Source organism: Cinclus cinclus, chromosome 2, assembly GCF_963662255.1.
Source record: "Cinclus cinclus chromosome 2, bCinCin1.1, whole genome shotgun sequence".
NCBI classification, from domain to species: Eukaryota; Metazoa; Chordata; class Aves; order Passeriformes; family Cinclidae; genus Cinclus; species Cinclus cinclus.
In genome coordinates this window covers 102,198,991-102,221,077 of record NC_085047.1, presented here as the reverse complement: position 1 = coordinate 102,221,077, position 22,087 = coordinate 102,198,991, and the positions used below count along the sequence as shown (strand labels likewise).

Sequence of the window (22,087 nt, the reverse complement as noted above, 5' to 3'; positions counted from 1 at the left end):
CCAGCTCCCTCAGACACTCTCACAAGACTTGTGCTCCAGGCCCTTCACCAGCTCTGTTGCCCGAAAAGAGACATTCAAACTGCACTGCTTGAGCCCCACTCTTTCATCAGTGGCATCAGCCCATTTCAAAGCAGGGCTAACAGGGCTCATGTAGCTGAGACCAAGCAATGAATCTAACAGAGACTGCTAAAATAAGCTGCTAAACTCTGACAGTGACAACAAATAAATATCACAATATCTTTCCTGGATGCCCACTTAGAAAAAACTGAATACCCTTTCATGTCTATTTATATATGCTATATATATGATATACCAATACAGTATATATCATATATAGAGAGATATTATATATCATATCTATCTATAGAAAAATCACATGCACATTTCTTGCAGGCAATTGACAAAGGAAGAATTTCTATTTTGTAATTTTTCAAATTTAATAGACTTATTTTTAGCCCTGGACAAAACTGATATAACATCCTTCCATACTGTTCTTTCTGAAAACAATTTTTACAGTAGTGGTGCCGAATTTGCTGTTGTTAAACCTTTGGTATGACTCAAGAGGTACTGAACAACATGTCCAGTTTGCATTGTTATCCAAGTCAAAAGTTCAGCTTTTACTGCCTGGCTGCTTCTGTTAACTAAATCTATGGCTAAATCATCCGATTTACATTCCGGTTAAACTCTTTTTGGAAAAGACAGTGTATTTGTAACTACAGGTCTCTTATGAGGACAGCATCTAGAAAACGAACTATGCTGCAGAGTAATGAGGGAATAGAACTAATGTCTTTTTAAAGGAAAGATTGTATTGTTCTGACACTACAGGCCTGGCTCTCCTCTTATTGCACGAAGTTTAGACTGGCATAACTCTTTTGACTCCTACTGGCTCACCTTTGATTTACTTTACTGGTAGCAACAGAGGAATCAGGGTGTGTAATTGCTACACTTGACATTCACCAAGATAAAGGCAGTTTTAACTATGTTGTACAGGAGACTGGAACCCAAGATCTAGTATTTTGCTGAGACTGGTAGGTGAACTGGGTATGGGAATATTTGGACAGTAAGACCTAAGGGGAAATCAAGTTGCATGGCAACCTTCTCCCTCAATATCCAAATATCAGAATTGTAGCTTTAAATACATCCTGAAATATAATAAAAAGTGCAAGAGTAGTTTAAATTCTAATACAGTGTTTATCTTATTAGGTAATAGATTGCTAGAGATGTAAAATACACATATGCATAAAAGCTTACATCATGATCTGCAGTGCCATGCTATGCTTAAGTGTCAAAGTTCTGCATTTCACTTGCAATTCATGCTGTGTTTCTTTGGTTTTCACCCCTGCTATTAAGTGGAAGAGCACCTGCTTTCGCTTGTAGTCATGGGGCACTTTATCTCTCTGGAAGAAAAAATTTGGTACTGGGGCTCTGTGCTCTTGATGCAGAAATCCCATTAATATTACTAGGAAAGCTAAGGACACAGGGGAGAACATACCACATTTAGATTACTGTACAGTTCCACAGTCTCTTACATTTAGCCAATACTTTCAACAAAATATCCCATAATAAAGCTTGGAATCAAATGTAGTCTTCTGTTTGAAACCTATAATGCCTATAATACTGGGCTCTCATAGCCAAGCAAGATTCATACTGTTACAGTCACGTTTTTATCCACATTCAACTTCCTTTTATTAGAAGTATAATACTGCACTTTATATCACAAATGTATAAAAAATATGGCAGATAGTGTCATAACAATACTTTTCTTTTAAATGAGTATATTTAAAAAACAGACAGTTATTTTCCATTTATATATATATTTATATATAGAATAAAATACTCCTGATGCCATATATAAATGTTACTGTTATTTTTTTATAGAAACTACTGTAGCTGTTGCACTGCTTCACAATGTTTCAAACAGCTCAAAATAACTTTACATTATAACATAAAAGATATGATAATAACAGTACGATATTAGGTCATCATAAATAAATATTACAAATCCTATCAAATATGGAAGTTTAAAAAACAAATTTAAGACATACAATTTAACTTTAAACCCTTAACAGGGATACACTTTTATCACATAAACCCCACTGTTTTAACTAGGCAGCAAAAAATGTAGTAAGGGCATAGGTCTAGACAATATTTTCACCCTTATAAGTGCCAATACATACCAGAAGTCTCCCAGCTTTCAGACAGAGATATGCACTAAGCTGGAATGCAAATGAGAGAAAACGACAATGCATTTTACTCCCTGACCGGCACACTCTGCCTGGCATCCAGTGACATTTCTGATGACTCGTAATCCATAGTTCCACTTGCGTTCCTGTATATTCCCTGACTCTCTGGTGGTGCCGAACACCATAGCTCCACCTGCGCATATTGCACACCTTTATAAAGCTGGAAATGCAGTCTTACCATCACCAGAACCACCACCGCTCCCTACGCTGATCTCCACCCACAGTGTGTTTGCTGGAGTGCCATTACAAGGCTGTCTCTTTGAGATCGTTCAGGTTTGGCATTCGCGACCGGTTTGTCCGGCCGTAGGTGTGCCCGTTCTGTCCGCTCTTGGAAGGCAGCTGGTCCGAGTAGGGGGGCCCATCGCTCACGCTCCTGTTCACGGGGGACACGTGCCAGGTGGGCTCCAGCTGGCTCGGGATCTGCAGCGCTGGCCGGCTCTTCGGCTGCGCCTCCGGCCGCACGTTGCTGCCGCCGCTGCTGGAGCTCTGACCCATGGGATGGATTCGCACTTCAGGAAAAGAAGCTTTGGCTGGCTGGCTGGGTAAGGGCTGGAAGCGGGGCTCAGCGGTGACAGGATGGTTTGAAGAGAGGTGCAAGAGCTTCCGAAGAGATTTTAACGGCTGGCTCTGAAAGACGCGCAGAAAAGCTCCATCATATCAGACCTCCCATAAAAAAAGCTGTCCTATCCTAAACTGAACGCCTTGAACTTTACAGGACTTCTTCGCTTTTAGTTCTTATTTGTTTCATATATTTCATTCCAAGCTATGACTACGGACCTGAGAAAATGTCTTCTCATCACAGTCCAGTCTATTAGCTACCTGAAAAGACAGAACCTTTTCTCCCTCAGAAAAGAATTGCTCCCATCAATTATTTTATCCTTTTTTCCTTCGAAAATGCAGGTATAGACAACTACATTAGCTGTCCATCTGTCATTTCTCCTGCTATTAACTTTAGAACGTCAGCCACATTTTTTGAGGAACAGATTTCAGAAATACAAGTTCTTAAAAATGTTGTAAGCATAAATTAGGGGTTAGAGTGAGTCTTGAGTAACCATCTGCACTGAAACAAGGTCTGGCAGAACTCAGAAGTTATATATTTTGTTTGCTGGCAGCTGGGTGATAGGCAGCTCTAGTGTCCTGCAGCTTCTTTCACTGGTGAGCAGGTTGAAGGTAATGGTGATATGGGGCTACTGAAAATGGGCAGCAAGAGTCTGTGAAAGCCTGAGTACACAAAACGGTATGAAAGCAGTCTCATTAAATTCCACAGCTCATAGAGCTTGGAAACTTGTTTCTTCAAACACTGCAGCTGCAACAAACCCTCTTTTCCAGTTTCCAATGTGACAACAATGGAGCATGGCACTGATGCTCCCTCCCAAACACTGCCCACTGAACTGGTTCTAGAACTGGAGAAAATCGAGTTGCACTAGTGCAGTGCTAAGCCCCAGAAGTGTAGCCTGCTGAAACTGCAGTCTGTGCCAGCCACACTGTAGCATGGTCTCAATGCTTTGGTGACCACATCAAGTACCAAACTCTGCTGAGCAGCAGCTAACCCTCAGGATTCCCCATTCCTTACAGAGCTGACTTGAGGGCTTTTGTACAGCACTGCAGCTGTACTACCACATATGTGCACTGAAACACTGCTTGCCTATAATACAAAAGCGCAACCAATATTTCAAAAGGCTCAAAGACTGACACAAGAACACAAGACATTTAGTCTCTCTTTTCCCTGTCATTCATGTTCACATTTTTAAAAAATTTTGTAGGTCTGCAGGTACACAATTTTTTACATCCAGTGAACAAGGAATTAGAAAGTTGAGAAGCAATGTCAAATGCAATTCTTCTCTTCACCAGAGAAAAAGCTGTCAAGATACATCAGTGTATTATTATATAGGGAATTGATAATGCCACTTACATGAGGCTGGATTTCTGTCATCTTCTCAGGATGCCAATCCTTCTGCCTGCTGCTCTGGTGATTGGAAGAATGAATGGCTTTCTGCAGTGCCAAGAGATCCTGACCTTCAGTGTTAGGCATCTATAACAAAATATTAAATACTGGTCTCCTAATATTTTCTTAAGAATAGCTGTAAATAATTTCCCACAGTTAATTAGAGAACACAAGTGAAGCCCATTACTGCAGCAGAATTGCAATGACCTCTCAATAATCCTCCCCATAGTAAGAGCAAGTGACTGTGAACATCATGCAGATTTGCTCTACCCTTAGCCCTTAAAGCATTCACATGCTGTTAGTGTTATTTGCTGTAAGAAAGAGCAGTTAAAGCTTCAAAAATAAAATTAAAACCAAAATATTGTTGACCCTCATCTTCATTTGAAAAGCATTCCATACTGCAGTTAAGACCATGGATCAGTTCTATAAATTTGCTCCAGAGTGAAGCAGACCAAAATTCCTCTAAACTGATATCTTGACTGACATCATAAAACCAAGAGCTTTCTCTATTCCCATCTTTCTTCTCCTCCACAAATATCCCAAAATAAAGCAAAAATTAAGAAACAGCTGAAACTTTATGACAGAAAGATAATTTAAAACTTACATGTAGCTTTTAATCTCATTTCAAGAATTCTAAGTAGAAAGAGAACAGTCAAAATAGAATCTATTTTTCATGCAAGCTGTCTTTTATCATGAACAATCAGGACAAACAAAAATACAACAGACACATGAACTAAAGTTCTTTCCAGATAATCCATTGTTAGTATTTGATTTATTTAAATTTATATATAAAGGAGTAGTTTGTATAAAATTATGTATGTACAATATAGTTATAAACCAAGCCAGGTCGATTTTTTTCTTGAATGAAACATAATGAGACAGTTTAATTTTAAACATACACAATTTCACAACTATCTCCCTTCCTCAGTCTTACTCCCAAGGTTCATTATCTCTGGAACAGTACATTTTCACTATATCAAATACTAAAAAAAAAAATTTTAGGCACAAACTGTTTCAACAAAACTGCCAATTTTACTTAAATTTATTGAACTGGCCCAAGATACTTAACTGGCATGAAGAGGAAGTGATACCATGAAAATAAACCACATGCTGCTGTAGTCAGTAAAACAAATTTACTGGTGCATTTTACAGTGTTACTGTACTTAAAAATTAATACCATTGGTAGAGTGACTACAGGAAGTTTTTTCAAAGAAGAACTATGCTTTAAATTATTCTTTGAATTAAAAAGAGGAAAGAGGGATTTCTTGATGCTTGGATTCTCGCCGTTGGTTGAGTCTGTCTGCAATATAAGACACAAAAACTAAATGCACAGTATTTCAATTCAAGAGATCTCCCCCTTACTATGTTAACACTTTTTCTTTCTATTTTTTTTTTGACAATACATGTTATCAAGCCTACAATTTGCTTTTGGAAAAAAAAAAAAGATTGAAAAAAGCCAACGGAACAAATTCAAGGAACTTAATGCATAGAAAGCATGTAAAAAAAGAAAAGATTAGCACACCTATTCTTGTATCCATGTTCATTAGGAATACAGAACGTGTTTATTTCAAAGGCTTTTGGAAATAACTGGTAGTTCTTGTTGACTTTACTGAGCTTTGAATTAAATCCTGCAACTCTAGCACTCATTTATATTTCTCATAATGACCTAAAGCAGTATGGCATTTCTTATTTTTACATAAAGAAAATATTAAAGACACACTAACAATAATAGGAGTTGGTTTCAGAATGAGCAGCTGATGGCTACTCTAGGAAAAAAAAGAAACCATTCTATTTTTAACTTGCAGTAAGAGCTAAGGTCCAAGATGAATTACTTCAGTTCTAACATAAATATGCCATTAGTAACTTCTCATATATCTGCAAGTACACTGGCTATTTTATTTTAATTTTTGAAGCACAACCAAAGAGCTTACCAGTGGAATCATGAACAACAAACAGAATTATAAAGTACTAGGATTATAAATGGGTCTATTTCTCTCCTGCTCAGGTGCAAACAAGCATAGGACACAGGGCACATATTGTGCCTTGCATTTTCCTGTCTATCAGAAGAAATTTTTATTCTGCAATCGAATAATTGTATGACTAAATACAATTATAAGTGCAGTACCAAAAGCAAGGGCTTTCAAACAGCTTTCTCAGCTTCTAGATTCCATCCAAGTTAATGAAAATCAGTAATTAGCACAGCTTATGTTTAGGAACTTTATGGTCAGAAGAATTTTCTGTTTCAAATTTGGTAAATTAAAAACAAATGAAAGTATTGCTAAGAGAAATGCACACCTGCACCTGTTTTTTCCAAAGCAGATAAATTCTTCTGACCCCTAGCTTGAAATAAGTGCCAAAATCTGCAAAACTCAGGCTCCTCTGAAGGTAGTGCTTACTGACACTGTGCATAACCCTCATGGGTATCAGATTTTTTGGCAGCAGATGACATAAAACTGTGATTCTAACAATCTTCAAAACCTTTTGCTACATTACTAAAACACTTCAAACGATGAAAAGGAGAATGGATAAGAACAGCTCTGCAAAAACAATATTGCAAAGAATTCCCATAACAGGCAGTACAACTGCTATCCCATGAGCTAATGCACCTGGAGAACTCTAGGGAGAATGATTCATGGGAACAACCTGCAGGAAGAAGCGTCAGGAACTGGGATCAATTCTGGGCTGGTAGATACTTTGAGAATGACATTACTGAGATGCCTACAATCCAATTTCAGGTATCTTTTATGACTCCTATGATGATGATCACCAAGCAAAATGAGACTTGCCAAAGGATATCAGAAGGAAATCATGGCTAGCTATTATATGCTTCCTAGCTCTGTGATAGTCCTCAGGTCCAGTTTGTTATTTCTTGCTGAAAGTCTGTGTTTGAGCAAATAACTGGAATTTCATACTTGTAGGACTCTATATGAATTATAGGTCTCAGAAAGAAGACTTGGGTAGTCACAAGCTGTCTATTAAGACTTCTAATAGGAATTCATAGAAAATATTATATGTGTAGTTGCAGAGCTAGTATTACAGTGCTGTGAACAGCTTTTACTACTAATGCCAAATCTGGTGCTGAATCGAAGGCAGCAATTTTATTTTGTGCTGGAAGATCCTTAAGACTGTCTCAGCGTTCATTAGGTAGATGTCTTCAACTAACAGATGAAGAAGAAAAAAGAACAGTGTCTGAGCCAGACACTTGTACACACATCAGTGGCACAGTCTATGCTTGGACACTGTCCTGGTGATCAGCTGTAAATATACATGAAAGGAGGTTTTTCCAGCTCTGGTTTGATCCAAAACTCAAGCTGATCTCAGCAAGTTTCTAGCTGAGGATGAAAGTGTTGTATCACTATATTATTTCACTATTTATCTTTCTGAGAGATACCAGCTCTAAGAAGCAAACCCAGTTTTTTCCCTTCTCTCTCTCTCCGTTCCCCTCTATCCCTCTTCCCAAGAGTGAGAAGAAACAGGAGTAAGGATTACACATAAATCTGCCTTAGCTTGTAATCAGCGATGGTTTTGGTAGCTGTAGATCAAGGAGCTTTTGATTTAGGTGTTTTGTAAAATGCCAGATTTTGAGAGGCAACACAATCCAGTACATATTTCTTTCACACAATTTAATGTGGAGGTAACTAATACACCATCTATCAGCTGAGCTATTGGAGTGTTGTCCACCACCACGTCTGGATGGCTGAAATCAGAGTACAGTATAGTACAGTACAGCAATGCAAATTTAACACCTTTTTTTCCCCCCTTGAATGTGCATCACTGGAACCAATGGCCTTAGGTGTGTTATCCTTACATGCACATTTTGGTATCAAACAGACCCAGAGCTATAAACTAGACATTTAATTCAGCTGTTTAATACAAATGATCATGTTTGAGCTGCATACAGATACGAGGGTGAACAAGTTCAGAAGGAGAGGTAAATGCCATTGCTGCAAATCCCACCCAGCAGGAAGGTGAGGTGCATTTCTGAGCCCTAGTTAATAAACATATGCACATGTTCCACACAGAAATTTAAAAAAAACCCAAAACAACAAAAAACCTGATAATCTCTCCCAATTTTCAACCGATCAGCCTTCCACCAACACTCAGAGTCATATCACCTCACTCTTTGACAGTAAATATCTTCATTAAGTCACCACCCTTTACATGATTTACACAATTCTGACAATCTTCAAAACTATACCTGCATTTACACTTACAGGAACATTACAGTTTTAAATGTTCTACTCTTTCCAGAGCTGTCATTTAAGAATGAGATTACTAGATGTTTAGGTTATTTCAGTTCAGTTCATAAAACTTTGTGAAATGTTAGTATACCACTACTTTCCAATAAAAGGAAGTCCTTTCTCTCTCCCAAAAAACTATATGAAAATGTAAAAATGTATGACAAAGGCACCAAAGACTTATACTGAATAACAAAAGCCACAATCCATTCCCTCAACAAAACATAAAACACTTAAAAATGGTTAAGACACATCATCCTTATTCCAGTCATGGAATGCAGCAAGAAGACAGAGGCTGTTACCAAGATAGTTCCATGAAAAGGACTGGAAAGTATTCTCATTTGTAACAGTCTCATTTTCTCTGTACGGGTACCTAAAACTATTCAAGCTTTGGGAACACAAAAGAATTAATTTACTATTGTTGGAATGGTATCACCATATTCTGAAAAAGAATTTGTTGCAACATCATCTCAAAACTTGCATCAAAAGTGGCTCTCAAAGGGTCTGAATGAAAACAAAGGTACACAGGAGTGTAAGTAAGTGAAGAAATATTTGAAAAGGCAGAAAAATCAACCCTGAACAGGAGAAGAATTTGACTTTCGTACAGTGAAGAGAGAAAATAAAAGAACAAGTGTATACATACACACAATCATAAATAATACAAAGGTATTGTACTAATCTAGCATATTGAAATGCTACAATTCAAAATGAATAAAATAAATCTTCTATTAGAAATGCAGCATACTTACATTTTGAGATTTCTTCTTTTTCTTTTTTATTGCCCTGAAAAAACCTTGCTTTTCTTTCTCCTTGAGCTGTTCTGTGTGACTGTTAAGGTTTTCAGGACTTTTCCTAAATATGAAATAAGGTATTGTAAGAGAAATTTTATTATGGTATGACTTTGTAAATTCTGTGTAGTACTGAGATCTGATGCCAAAGAATGCCAACTACTGATTAAAGTAAAAAGATACTTAATGTTTTAGCATTCATTGGTTCCAGGGTTACTACACAAATACCATATAGACTTATTACAAGGGACAGGAGGTACACAGTGTTAGGGTAAAATTATTAGTTCAAACCAATGAATAGTTATTTAGGGAAAAGGAAAGCATGCATGTGTTCTTTTAAGCCAGAATTTAATACTCAAACCAAATTATCACACACAAAGTATTTTAGAAAAATGAAAAACATATCTGAGAGAACATACAAATGGTGATGAGCTATAAAAGCACAGGTTCAGTTTATCCATTGCTTGCCAGAGAACCAGGAGTTGCAAAGCTGGCCAGAGAGAACCACTTTCAATTGCACTTCCTGATCCTTGCCGACATGGCTCCAAATTTACCATCAGGGAAGCTGGGGATCTACTGTTGTCCATTTCAACTTAAATCCTTCAATTAGTTTGTTATGCGTAATTGAGACAGCTCTGGCAAAAGGAGGTGACCCAAAGATGGAACAGGTGACTTGCCTGAAGACTGAATTTCTGCCTTTTAACTCTTAACTTACATGTCTGAAGCAACTACAGCTGATAAAGAGTATGTTACTTTCAATATACACAGTAAATCATGTATGTAAAGTACTTACATGGGGTAAAAAGGATTTTTACAAGGACAGTGGTGAGACATAATTGAATGCAGTTCTAGTGCCCTTTAAAATAGCTTGAAAATTGAAAATGGTGCAGGAAAGCATCACAGAAATACTTTCAGAGATTTCAATCTCTTTAGTGTGTTTAAAAACACAGCCAAACCAGCCCAAATATTTAGTTTCCTTGATCATGATGCACAACTACTTATCCAGAAAGAAATCACAGAATACTAGAAAAATCTTTAAACTATCAGGCAAAGATATAACAAGAACAAATAGGTGGATGATGAACCCTAAGAAGTCATATTAGAAATAAAGCACTGGTTTTCACGATAACATCATTAACTGCCAGAACAAACTCTTAGTGAAGTGGATTTCCCATCCTTGACATTTCAAATCAGGACCTAATACTCATCTGGGAGAAACATAGCCAAAAGGTCTGCCTCTGGGCTGGATCCCAGACGATGGACAATATTTAACAGCAACTAACACACAGAAAGTCATACCAGGTCATTTAACAGTCCTGTTTCACACTTGAATTGCATGAAAACAAAAAGTAAATTATTCTATTGTCTTGGTGGAAAACTAAAGCAAAGGCACTGCTTTAAGTATGACAAACAGGAGCAGCTTTTCTCTGAGCAACAGGAATGTAGCAAAATTTAACTCTCTAAGATAGTTGTCCCTGGTTACTAATTCTGGCTTTAAATCCTATGCTATCAGCTGGTGATTCAGCTGCTACTACATGCCAGGCTGACTTTTTTTTCCCCAAATAAATGAAAAACATAATTGGGGTAGAAATCACTGGAGTCACTCTCCTTATTGATGAAACTATCTTCACTCTGGTAGGTGGTATAGGTTCCTCAATTTCTACATGAAACCACCTCGAGCTTGAAATGTTACCTGGCTCTAAGTATAAATGCATGCATTTAAATCCTGTAATAAACTGTCCATTAAGAAAATGGTCTCAGCAGAAAGATTCATAGTCAGGAAGTATGGTAGAAATTTTCCTAATTTAGATTTTTGGGAAGTTATATCTAGATGCAGAAAATATATTCAGGTGCATGACAATATATATTTAATGTGGACATGGGAAAAAAACTCTAGTTTTATGTAATTATTATATTTATAGCACATATTTTAAATATACTGGACTGCTAAAGATTCCTGTTGCTGTCACATGCCTGTATTTGGTACTACTCTAAGTAGTGTGACAGGTGTAAGGCATTCTTAAAGCACTGAGGAGAAAGCCAGAGTACAGACTACTGATAGCTTTAGATTCAGTGAACTCAGGATCTGACTTAACACAGACAGAACACTTGCTGAATTATTTACTAAATTATGTTTACTTGATTTGTTAGAAAAGTTGGAGGAAAGCATACACCCCAAGTACCCTGCCTGTACTCAGAAAGTCATGTAAATGAGGCTAAGAATCTTCTGAGCCTTTCCCCAAAGGAGGTCCTGCGCATCCACATCTGCAAGGATATCCCAAACCATACCCCCAATGCAAATTACCAACCTGATGATTGTTGTCCACTGAGGAACCACTGTCAGATCATAAGCAAGACCCCAGGAGGTTACTTTACACTATCCTGTAAAATTTCTCAATGTCTTGCTATAGCTTTTCTATTGCAAAATCTGTTCCAAAAGGGAAAGGCTGTGTTTTAAAAGGTGAATTTAATCTTCAGAGTGAAGCTTGGAACAATTTTTGCCATACTTTTAGACAGAGAGTCATTCAAATGTGATTCTTTTCTTTGGCCCAGTGAATCTGGATGAGAAAACTGGTCTCCACAGCAGCTGAGCAGAGAAATTAAATTCTGCACCATCATTTCCTCTTTATGGCTTCAGTGATCAGAGAGAATTGGAAAATAAGGGGCTGAGAACTGCTCATTTTCAATTGCTGCTTACCCAAAAGCCAGTGGTTTTATACTGAATGGTTTATGTCATTAACTCCTATGACTCATATTGCAGTACAGTTGTCTGAAAAAGCACTGACCTTGAAAAGCAACTGCTTCAAAACACATACTCATTATGTGAAGAGAGTGAACATATATAGCATTGTAGCAGGAAGCCTCAACACTAGGATTTTGTACTGAGTAAAAATAGAGCAGAACATTTTGATCGATGATGAAACACTGGGATATTTTTGGCATCCCAAAAGATGATTTTCAGATAATAGTACAGTACAGGAAAAAATTAGGATTATCAAAAAAATCTGTATGGTAGGGTCACACAACACTAAACCCTTACAACATGCTGTGCAAGTATCTTGGTATTTTGCATAAAGCTTCAGCTCTTGAAAGTAAACAGCTCCACCAGAAAACTTTCATGTGCTGTCTAGTTTTACTAGCAAATAAGAGTAGCCCTAGAGAAGAGCCCCCACTCAGAGAGCTCATTCTCAAGTAGAAACCAAAGGCAAAATGTGCTGTGTTCTGTTATTTTATCTTTGTGTACCTTTTGCTTAGGACATACAATGTAGAACACATTGGTTATTCTGGTCTGAAACACTTGGAAAAAGCCTAAGTGCAAACAGAAATTCTGTGATTATCACTCTTATTTGTTGCCCCTAGTAGGAAAGGTCCCCAGCTTCATGCAGGTGCAATGAGGTGTAGCAGCAAACATGCATGTGGCAAGCAAGCTGATTTACATTCACTAAAAAGAAAAAAATAGGAAGCATGTTGCATTCATGCTGCCATAGAGAGATTGATACTGCAGACAGCTCCTTTTGGGAGGCAATTCCTCGTGCTTGTTTTAGTTATTCTGCAGCAGCCCTAACGTCAGCAGGCAGCCTGGCTTGCAAACCCTCATGTACTACTCCCTTTACTGATCCAGTCACAATTACATGAGTAAGGTTTTTGTCCAATGAAGGAATTACTGAAATAGCTATACTTTTCTTTGGAAGATTAATGACAAACACTAATTCTCCAAGGTAGCTTTTGGTTTTACTCAAGTAAGACCCTTAAGGGGCAGTTACACAGTTACCATTCAGCAAAGGCAAGAAAATGTCAGAAATTGATGAAATAATTCAAATAGATAGTTCAAGATAAGAATCTCAATCCCACAAACTGAAGCTCACAGTAAAACTTCATGGTCTAAAATCTGGCATTGAAAGCTTAAAAAAAATCAAAAGATCAAATCTGAACTCTGTTTGGAGCTGCAACTTTTTAATTTTTCATGTGGAAAAGGATTTATTAATTGGAATAAACCCCAGATCTATTATCTCATATACAGAATACCATTCAGAATCTGCAATTTCCTGGTTTTTTTTTTTTTTTTTTTTTTTTTACAAATTTCATTAAAGAACTGGAAAGTATTTATAATGCAGCAGCAGTCAGGCTGCACACTCAGCTGAACATGCTCTAAACTAACTTGGTCAGATGTTGGTAACCTTTTCCTTTTAGAAATAGTAAGTGTGACTATAATGTTACACTGATACTGACACAGCACTATAAAAGTCAGTCACGTCCTGTTTACAAAATACCTTATTGTTCTGGAACCTTGAAATTTAATAGTGGATAAAGATTTAAGCCTTTTACTGTTGCAAGAGTGAGGTATTTTTTGTTCTTTTCTTGAATGACAGAGATTTTGTGTGTGTTTATATATATTATATACATATAAAATAGTAATACTATATGTATAGTTCCTCTTTTTTATTGTTTTTGCAAAAATGTATGACATATGCTAGAAAAGATATTACAAGCTGCTTGTCATTGCACAATTACATTTGTATGGACATAAAAGGTCTAAACAAAAATGCTTTCCAGAAGCCCCCAAATATCTTGTAAGCAGTCAATGCAAACACTTCCAATATGATGTGAGGTACAGTACTGCATGTGGGAATTGATTCCAAAGAGATATTTGGAACTACGACAGTGGTAAAGATAACTCAGGCCAGTGTTCTGACACACTGACAGAACACAATTAAGTACCTTGCCTATACCTTCTGATTTTGCCCAGCTCAGGACAAAGCTTGTATGAATAAAAGAGAATAAAACATCTATTTCTGTATCAGTAAGAAAAAAATTGAGCAAGTTCAAGGTAATTTGCAGGAAATTAAACTCTTAGCAAAGAAAATATTTTCTAAAAGGATAAAAAAATTGCCTTTTTTCAAATCAAGTTGTCTGAAGTTCAGAAATGATCTAGTATTTTAAGAGTAAAATCTGATGACAAAAGTCAAGTTTATAATATCTTTATTTTGAAAGGCAGGACAGTGGGGACAGAGCGAAAAAATGCACACAAAGACAAGGGAACATCTGTGACAATTCAGTCTAGCAAACATTCACAGAATCTTCGACAGAAGAAAGGCAACACAGAGCAATAGTATGAGAAGCAATATTTTACAGTAGTGGCAAGTCCAGGTGGAATACATGTCACTCATAATTCGAGATGAATTGTCATGTACCAGTTAGGTATGTCAGTCAAACATCAAATATTTACTTCATCATAAAATTGATGTAAGCAGAATCACATTCCATTATAGCTTTCAATATTTTCATAAGCATTTACACAACTTCTATACAGAAAATTAAGTAGAGGAACACAGACCCTTTACCACTCAGGAATCTGATTCAGCTGCATTTGCGGCACAGAACAATTTTGCAACAACATTAGACCATTGCCAGGACAACTTAAACAGAGTTAGCATGTAGAGCTGGGCAGGAAACATTTTGGGAAAATAGGGAGTAGGAAAAGAAAAGAGAAAGATAAGCATATGCCAAAACAGCAGTAACTTGGTGTCGCAGGTACTGCTATTTCTACCATTTCATAAAAAGAAATACTTATTCCTCTGTGGATTCTTCTCTCAGAGGAGCTGTTCCACTTTGTGAAAATATTTGAGCAATTTGGAGCAAGGACTTGAATCTAACAGTCTTTAAGTTAATGAAGGTCTGTTTTCACAAGGCCATATTCAGCACCTGTGAAGTGTGCTGCGGTCCTTTCACTGTTTTAACAAGATGAAACAGCTTCAAGAGAATAAATTGAGGGGACCAGACAATGTCCTTCAGAAAAACCTCTAACTTCTGGTTTAGGGCATCCACTTGCTAAATCTAAGATCTTGGTTCACACCTCTGGTTTAAATAACAAAGACCCTGCACTCAAGTTCCTTGCATTCTAAAAATAATGCTGCCTCACAGATGTTTGGTATTTTGAGAGTATCTCTGGTTTTGACTGGCAATTCCTTCCTGGAGCTGAAGAATCTTCACAATAAAAAGTTAGTGGGTATCAGCCAGTTCCTTTGAAAAGTCTATGGTTTTGGTAATTTGGCATTATAAACAAACAAAAAGAACCAACTTCATTTGAAAAATTCCCAACCAGCTCTAATAACATATGCTATTTTTTTCAGTTCAGAGTTAGAATAACATTACATGTTTCTTTGCAGTCAAGACAATATATTGCTGAATGATATATAAAGCAAAACAAGATTCCAGTTGTCTTATGTTACTCTGCAAGATAGAAAGATCCAGACAGGAAGGACAATGTAAAATGGTAAAAGGGTTCAACAGTAGGAGTAAATACCTTCTTTAGCCACTTAAGTCACAACATAAGTACCACCTTGTTACATAAATGACCGGTTTCCTCAGCTAACTTCCAGAAAATGGATGTAGGTGGAGCTACTGAAGGACAGGAAGCAGACTCTAGTGAATCAGAGCAGGTGAGAAGGGTTCTGGAGTAAACATCTTCTCTTACTGACATAGGTATAAAACCTGAACACAAGCTGAAATACCAACTGTCCACCAACCACCACCCCCCTTTCTCTTTTAAGCACATAATTCACTGGTTATTTGTGAAAACACATTAAGTCGACAAACCACTGAAACAGTTTAGATAGTATGACTTAATGGCCCTTTCAGAGAGAAGTGTTTCAGAGTGGTATAAAGCATAGTTGAACCATGCAAATGTGCGCAGTCCATTCCTCCCACCAATCCTGTGAAGCTCCATCTGCTTATTTTTATTCAAATATCTTATTGTGATTTAACAAAGTATAAGATTAAGAGTATTTTAGAGCCAAACAGCTCTCAGAGACACAAAGTATTTCCCCTTAAGTCCTGCAAAGCTATGTAAATGCTGTCATTTTATTAGCATAATTAAGGTGTTGTGTGTTATATAATGGAGCCATGTGATGCTTGTAATCTTTTAAAATCAATATACACTGTTAAGGTGTTGCTTAGTCCATTTTCCCATAGAATGTATTCAATTCCTTCTGTGTGTGAACAAAGACAGCAGCGGTCCCCATTGTAGGGTGAAAACATTCTTCATTAATATAGTACTACTTGATACATGGAAACATGCATTTTGACATTTTTTCCACTTGTCTAACAATTCATGCTTCTGGAATCCTCTAATTTCTATAAATACTACACGCACAAGCACTTTGTACTATCTTTAACTGAAGACTAATAGCAGGAAAAAAATTGTGAAGGACTGGACAAAAGTATATAAACTTTAATGCATTCATGTTATGGGTGCAATGAAGGATTTCTTGCTGCTCAGAAGGGGACAGAAAACATGCCATGCTATGCCAGTATAGCTGGAGGAAGCAACTAAGCACATGGACAATTGTAAATCTCGAGAAAAGTGTGAGGATTTTTTTCCCTTCTTCTAAAACCACATTTTTTCCCTGCCATTCTCTACACGTGTGTGCAAATTACAACTCACCAGGTATCAAAGGTGGTTTGTCTCTTGGGGTGGTTTGTCACCGTGGTGCTGTCTGCTGGTAACACCGAGGCTCTGTTTGACACATTGTTTTCTATGTAGGTACTCTCCGGACGTGGAGATGGAACTGAACAGAGAAACAGCAAACAGTGTACACAGAGCTCTGCCAAAAAACCCCAGCTCCCACTACTCTGCCTCCTCTCTGCCTCTTACCATAACAAGAGAGCAAAGACACGGTTGTGTGTTGTGGAGGAGTGAAAAAAAAGCTGACTTTTGTGATCCTTTTAGGTAATACTGGTTGTAAAATGGGACCATCATAAGAACTTGGGTGAATTGTTACTAGATTTGAGAATACTTCTATTTGTAGGGAGGTCTAAGTGTGATTGATTTTTAAAAACAGAAAGCGAATAAGAGGTTGGAATACTTCTACTAAAGACATGAAATACTATAGTTTACACTTCACTTCACACCTTAAAAAAAGTAGTACCCATCTTGGAATTTTTTTTTTAATTTTTAATGTAACTAAGAGATAACACACTAAAATTTAAAACATCAAAATCAGATATGTATTTTTCAAACAGACATACTTTGCTTTTGAAAATACACAACTGTATATGGAGCTAGAACATAAGTTTATTAGAATTATGAACATCACTAGAAATACCCGCACTGGACTAAAAATTGACCAGACACTAGTTGGAACATTAATGCAGCATCACATTACACAATCTATCAAAACAGCATCTGTAAGTTTTTTTTTTCAAGCTGTAGTACAAAAGTACATGCTAGGAAATACTGTTCTAATACAAGGGCTAAACATTATATAAATAAGGATTTAACTTTATCACAGTAACTTGCATATACTATTATTACTAGTTTGGCATATACTATTATCAATGTATTATTTTAAATATAATAAAATCTTCACAAAGCAATAATTAAGTCCATCTAAAATATATTTGTTCTATAGATAAAGTTGGAGAGGACAAACCCTCTTGCTTATGTTAAGGAATCGAATAAATCCCAGACCTACAGTTTCTTTAGCATATGCCTTATGGAAAGCCATTCTTCTTTGGAACTTTTGCTTCACTATGTATAAAAAAGAAGGATAATCCATATCCAATATTAGGAGCTTTTTAGGGGTTAATGAAAGCAATTAAGGATTGAGAATCCTTAAGGATCCTCCATTGCATTTGCAACAAAAGCACTCAAAAGCATCACTCAAAACAGTACAAGCTTTAGTTCTGCTCACAGGTTTTAATGTTGCAGTGGGACACTCACAAGGATTGTCAGATTTTAACGTGTCTAAATCAGGTCATCAGCCAACTGATCAACCTGAAGAGGATCAGAGGGAGATTTGTGACTCTACTTAGGCTTATTAGGTGACTCATAATCGAATTTCAGCTGATTGGGACTTCTTAAGGTTCAGGGGAGCCCCACAGGCCTCCTAACACTTGCAGGACAGTAATTAGCCTCTTATCATCTTTTTCAAAACAATTACCCAGGTTTAGCCATGAGGCAGCTGCTCAGAAATCACCCTCTTTTGTGTGCCATAGTAGAACAGTATCTATTTGTGTGTGTCCATACACACACCTGGTTTTATTATTTATTCTGAACTGGAATTGTATAAGTGGGCTCTTGCTTGTAGGAAAACCTGATCTGTAGTAAGCCTTAACAAAAGAAATGCCACAGGATTCAAGCCATGAAAAGCTAGCATTACACTTCCATGCAACACAGTATCTGAAACAGATCAGTAAGTATGTCTATGTGCTACAAGTGCACAGGTGTAAATAGAGTCTCTATAAGAACTGAAAATAAAAATTAAAAATAAAAATTAACTGCTTTGGTTATATTAGCTCATTTTGTTCACTTCGCTCTGCTAAATTATATTCTGCTTTGCAAGGTATTGCAGTGGATATATATTCCAACTGAAGTGAGCTATCATTTACAAATAAACAATATTGTACCAATGCAGTTCCTGCAAACAACCTAGCAGGTAAACTCAACCTCTGAAAGATGAGTAACCATTCTTTTTCCAATAAACTTTTGTAGTTGTTCATGTTAATTCTCTGTATCAATTTCTACTACTTAATTTACATACCATACTAAAATCCTTGATTAAATTTGAAAGATCCACCATGAAATTACCTCTGTAAAAGCTGCCAACTCTTCTCGGAACAGGGTCATTATACAGAATTCTATTCTCCTTAGTAGATGCTCCATCTTCTGTGTGTGGATCATGATATGCTCCACCCTATGCAAAAGAACAATAAACTATTTAAAATGAAAGACTGTAAACTGATGTGCAGTTTTTAATCAACATACGTAAGCAAGAAAGCTCAAAAAGTCACCATACAATTTTCCTTTCATATTATCAATAACAGCAAATATCAAATCACAGTCTGTGTAATCAACAATTACCTGGTTTTCCTGCTTGCTTGCTTATTGCCAAAATGACAAAAATGGCATGAACAAAATTTTGCCTCTAAGTTGTAACTTTAAAGAATGAATCTGATTCAGTCCCTCACATTTTTAACCTGAATGAAATGCAACTGTAATATCATCTCTGGAGGTATCTTTTACTGGAGGCTTGTTAAATTAATTTCTGATGGAATCTGGTCACTCTGCTACTGGCAAACTTTCAAAAGCAGACAGGAATGTATCTAATTTATGATAATTGCAACACCAAGGCACTATCACATCTTATTATCTCATATTCCTTAATATCATTACCTAGAGGTACCAACAGTCACAAAAATCTACTGTATACGAAGTCTCTGAACTAAGCAATCTATAGATAAACTACTTCAGCCAGCCAGGATAGCAAAAAGTATATAATTACCTCTAACTTACTCTATTTTCCTGAAAACAGTACTTCTTGGAAGCACTTCAAGAAAAAGTTTAGGTGAGGCCTTAGAAATATCCTTATGCACATAAATTGCCATCAAATATGACTTAACCCCACTCTTTGATGAATCAGAAGCTACAGCTTTTCCCTCAGGATGGACTGAGCACATGAAATGTAATGCTCTCCCCAAGACCCCACAGGAAATTACTGAAACCCCTGTATGAATTGAAATCTAGAATGTCCAAGGACAAAAGTTAAAAACCATAGCCACAAGAAAAACCTAACCAAAATTAAAATCTGGGATTTCAATTCACTGCACAAGTGATTTTCAAAATATACTTTGCTTTTTGCAGATGAAGATCTGGTCTCACTGTCACAGGGAAAACAAACCTTGAAACCCAGACCAGAACTGCAGCTTAAACAATGCGTCAAATCCCAGCTGGATTCTTCTAAAATTTACCAAAGGCTGAAGCATTTGATTAAATTACTACTTGTATTAAGACACTTATTCATCAGCAGTTAAATTTCAAACATGAGACAGTAATAGCAACTTGTAATTGATTTTCTTCTGCTTTACATTTTTCGTGTAAATTTAATTTAAATGTTTAAAAAAAAACAACTCTTAAAACAAAACTGTTGTGTTGAGACTTGAAAAGTCCTAAAACTAAGACCTGAATTTATTTAAAATAAGATTTAAAGCTTGGCAAACAAAGAATGTTTTTCTTTAAAAAGACTTGGTAGAGCTATAAAGAAAATCAATGAGAAGCTAGAAACACAGAAGTCAGGAAACTTCACAAAATATGAGCTGAGGAAAAAAACCCAGGAGAACTGATCAGAAAAAATAAGTATGAAAACAGTAAAAAATCTATGAGAACACTTATTATTAATGAGTTTTTAGTTCACTACTCCTGAGGGGAGTGAATTTCTCTGATTCCTAATGCATAATGTAGAAAAGGGGGAAAAATGAGAATAGAGGGAGCCAAAGAATGACTTCTTTGTGAAAATGCCTTTATGAGGCATAAAAAAATTGACAATTTGATTTTGATTTGTTACTGAAAGCAGTATGAACAAATAAAAAACAGCTTTGTGAATTCACAGACTTAGCATCCATTTCAGAAAAGTCATCTTCCTTTCACACTTCTAATGGCTAAAATACAGATTTAAAAGCACTAAGTGAAGGCTGAAGTTTTAAAAATACTGACCATAATAAAGATAAAGGCAAGTTCTTTATCTTGAATGAACAGACATTCCAAAGCAAATGAAAATGAACAAAAACATAAGCATTGCAATACCCATCGATTTTTCTAGTTAAAATAAAAAACCGTCAACCAATTTTCAAGGACAAAGAATGATCCAATAAAAACAACTGGCCTCTAAATAGTAGGAAATAAAATTACTTCAAATTACTATCTGCTGCATAAGGCAGAAAATGAACTGAAGAATACAAGGTAGTGTGACCTTTTATTATCAAAAACTGAAATGCTGATATTACTGCCCTTCCAAATAATATCCCGAAGAAGAAGTAACATTTAATTTGAGTGAAATGAGACAAACATAAAATAAGTACACAGAAAAAAAATGGTTTTGAAATGGAGCTGCTGTAATCCCTTCTAGGTAGCTTTTTAAAAATCATTATTCCCTTGCACTTCTATTGTGATATTTTCTCATGTTTAACTACACATAATCATGAGTGCAGGAGATGTGCTACGAATAAAGAAATATGTCTTTTTTTTCTCTACTGGACTGAGGACACAACCACTACCTGAAATTCTTCTTCTTATGGTACTTGTAGACTCCTATTAAGTCAGCTACACATATTTCTGAGATGAACTACTTAGTAGGCAGAGTGTTTTAGTTTCTCCGAGTAAACCATAATCTTTGGATCTTAAATATTATTTTCAGCTTTTGACTTTCTTCAATTTGTCAACAAATCTGAACTAGATGTTCTCTCCTTAGAAGTCAGTTTATCACACGTGTAGGCATAGAGAAATAAACATTTATTTTCGTATTTGTCTCTGCACCATTTAGTTAATAGAGAAGTTTAGAGCTCTGAGGACAAATACAGTCATCTGTACATATCTGATGTGTAAAACACGAGATAATTCAGAAGTGTTGTGCAACAAATGTAAATCAACACCAGATGCAGCCCGTCCTCTACTCTTTAATTAATGTTCAGGTATCCCCTGACAGTAACCATTGTGAGGTGTCAATTTACCAGTGGCCACTACAACATGCAATCTCTAGACTACCCCATTTACTTATCATACCAATCTCAAGAAATATTGCAAGCTTTGATATTTCTCTAGTAAATTAGGGTATTTCAGCAATAATGTCCTGCTACACCTAAATGAAACACTGGCTTCAAAAATTAACATTAGAATTCATAACAGAAATACATATAGGAAAAGCTAAATAAAAACACAAAAGAGAAAGATAATTAAGCAAAATGATACAGCAAAAATGACATCAGACCACGTAACCAAGGACTATAAACAACAAGTGAAATTCTAACTTCAGAGACAATTTTTCTGTTCTCACATTTCACTACTTTAAGATAATGGTATTCATAGCCAATTTTTTAAAA

At 36.3% G+C, this 22,087-nt stretch overlaps 1 protein-coding gene across 1 annotated transcript in view; it reads right to left on the bottom strand.

The window, feature by feature from the left end:
• Positions 1-2,486: 2,486 nt before the first annotated feature.
• Positions 2,487-22,087, bottom strand: part of CDKL5 (cyclin dependent kinase like 5) — a 75,155-nt gene continuing 55,554 nt past the window's right edge. The window contains exons 12-16 of the mRNA XM_062514966.1: positions 18,804-18,909; positions 16,659-16,782; positions 9,176-9,278; positions 4,156-4,275; positions 2,487-2,870 (exon numbers count right to left, since the gene is read on the bottom strand). Of these exons, the coding sequence (XP_062370950.1) occupies positions 2,487-2,870; positions 4,156-4,275; positions 9,176-9,278; positions 16,659-16,782; positions 18,804-18,909 (837 nt within the window). The remainder of the gene's footprint in view (positions 2,871-4,155; positions 4,276-9,175; positions 9,279-16,658; positions 16,783-18,803; positions 18,910-22,087) is intronic.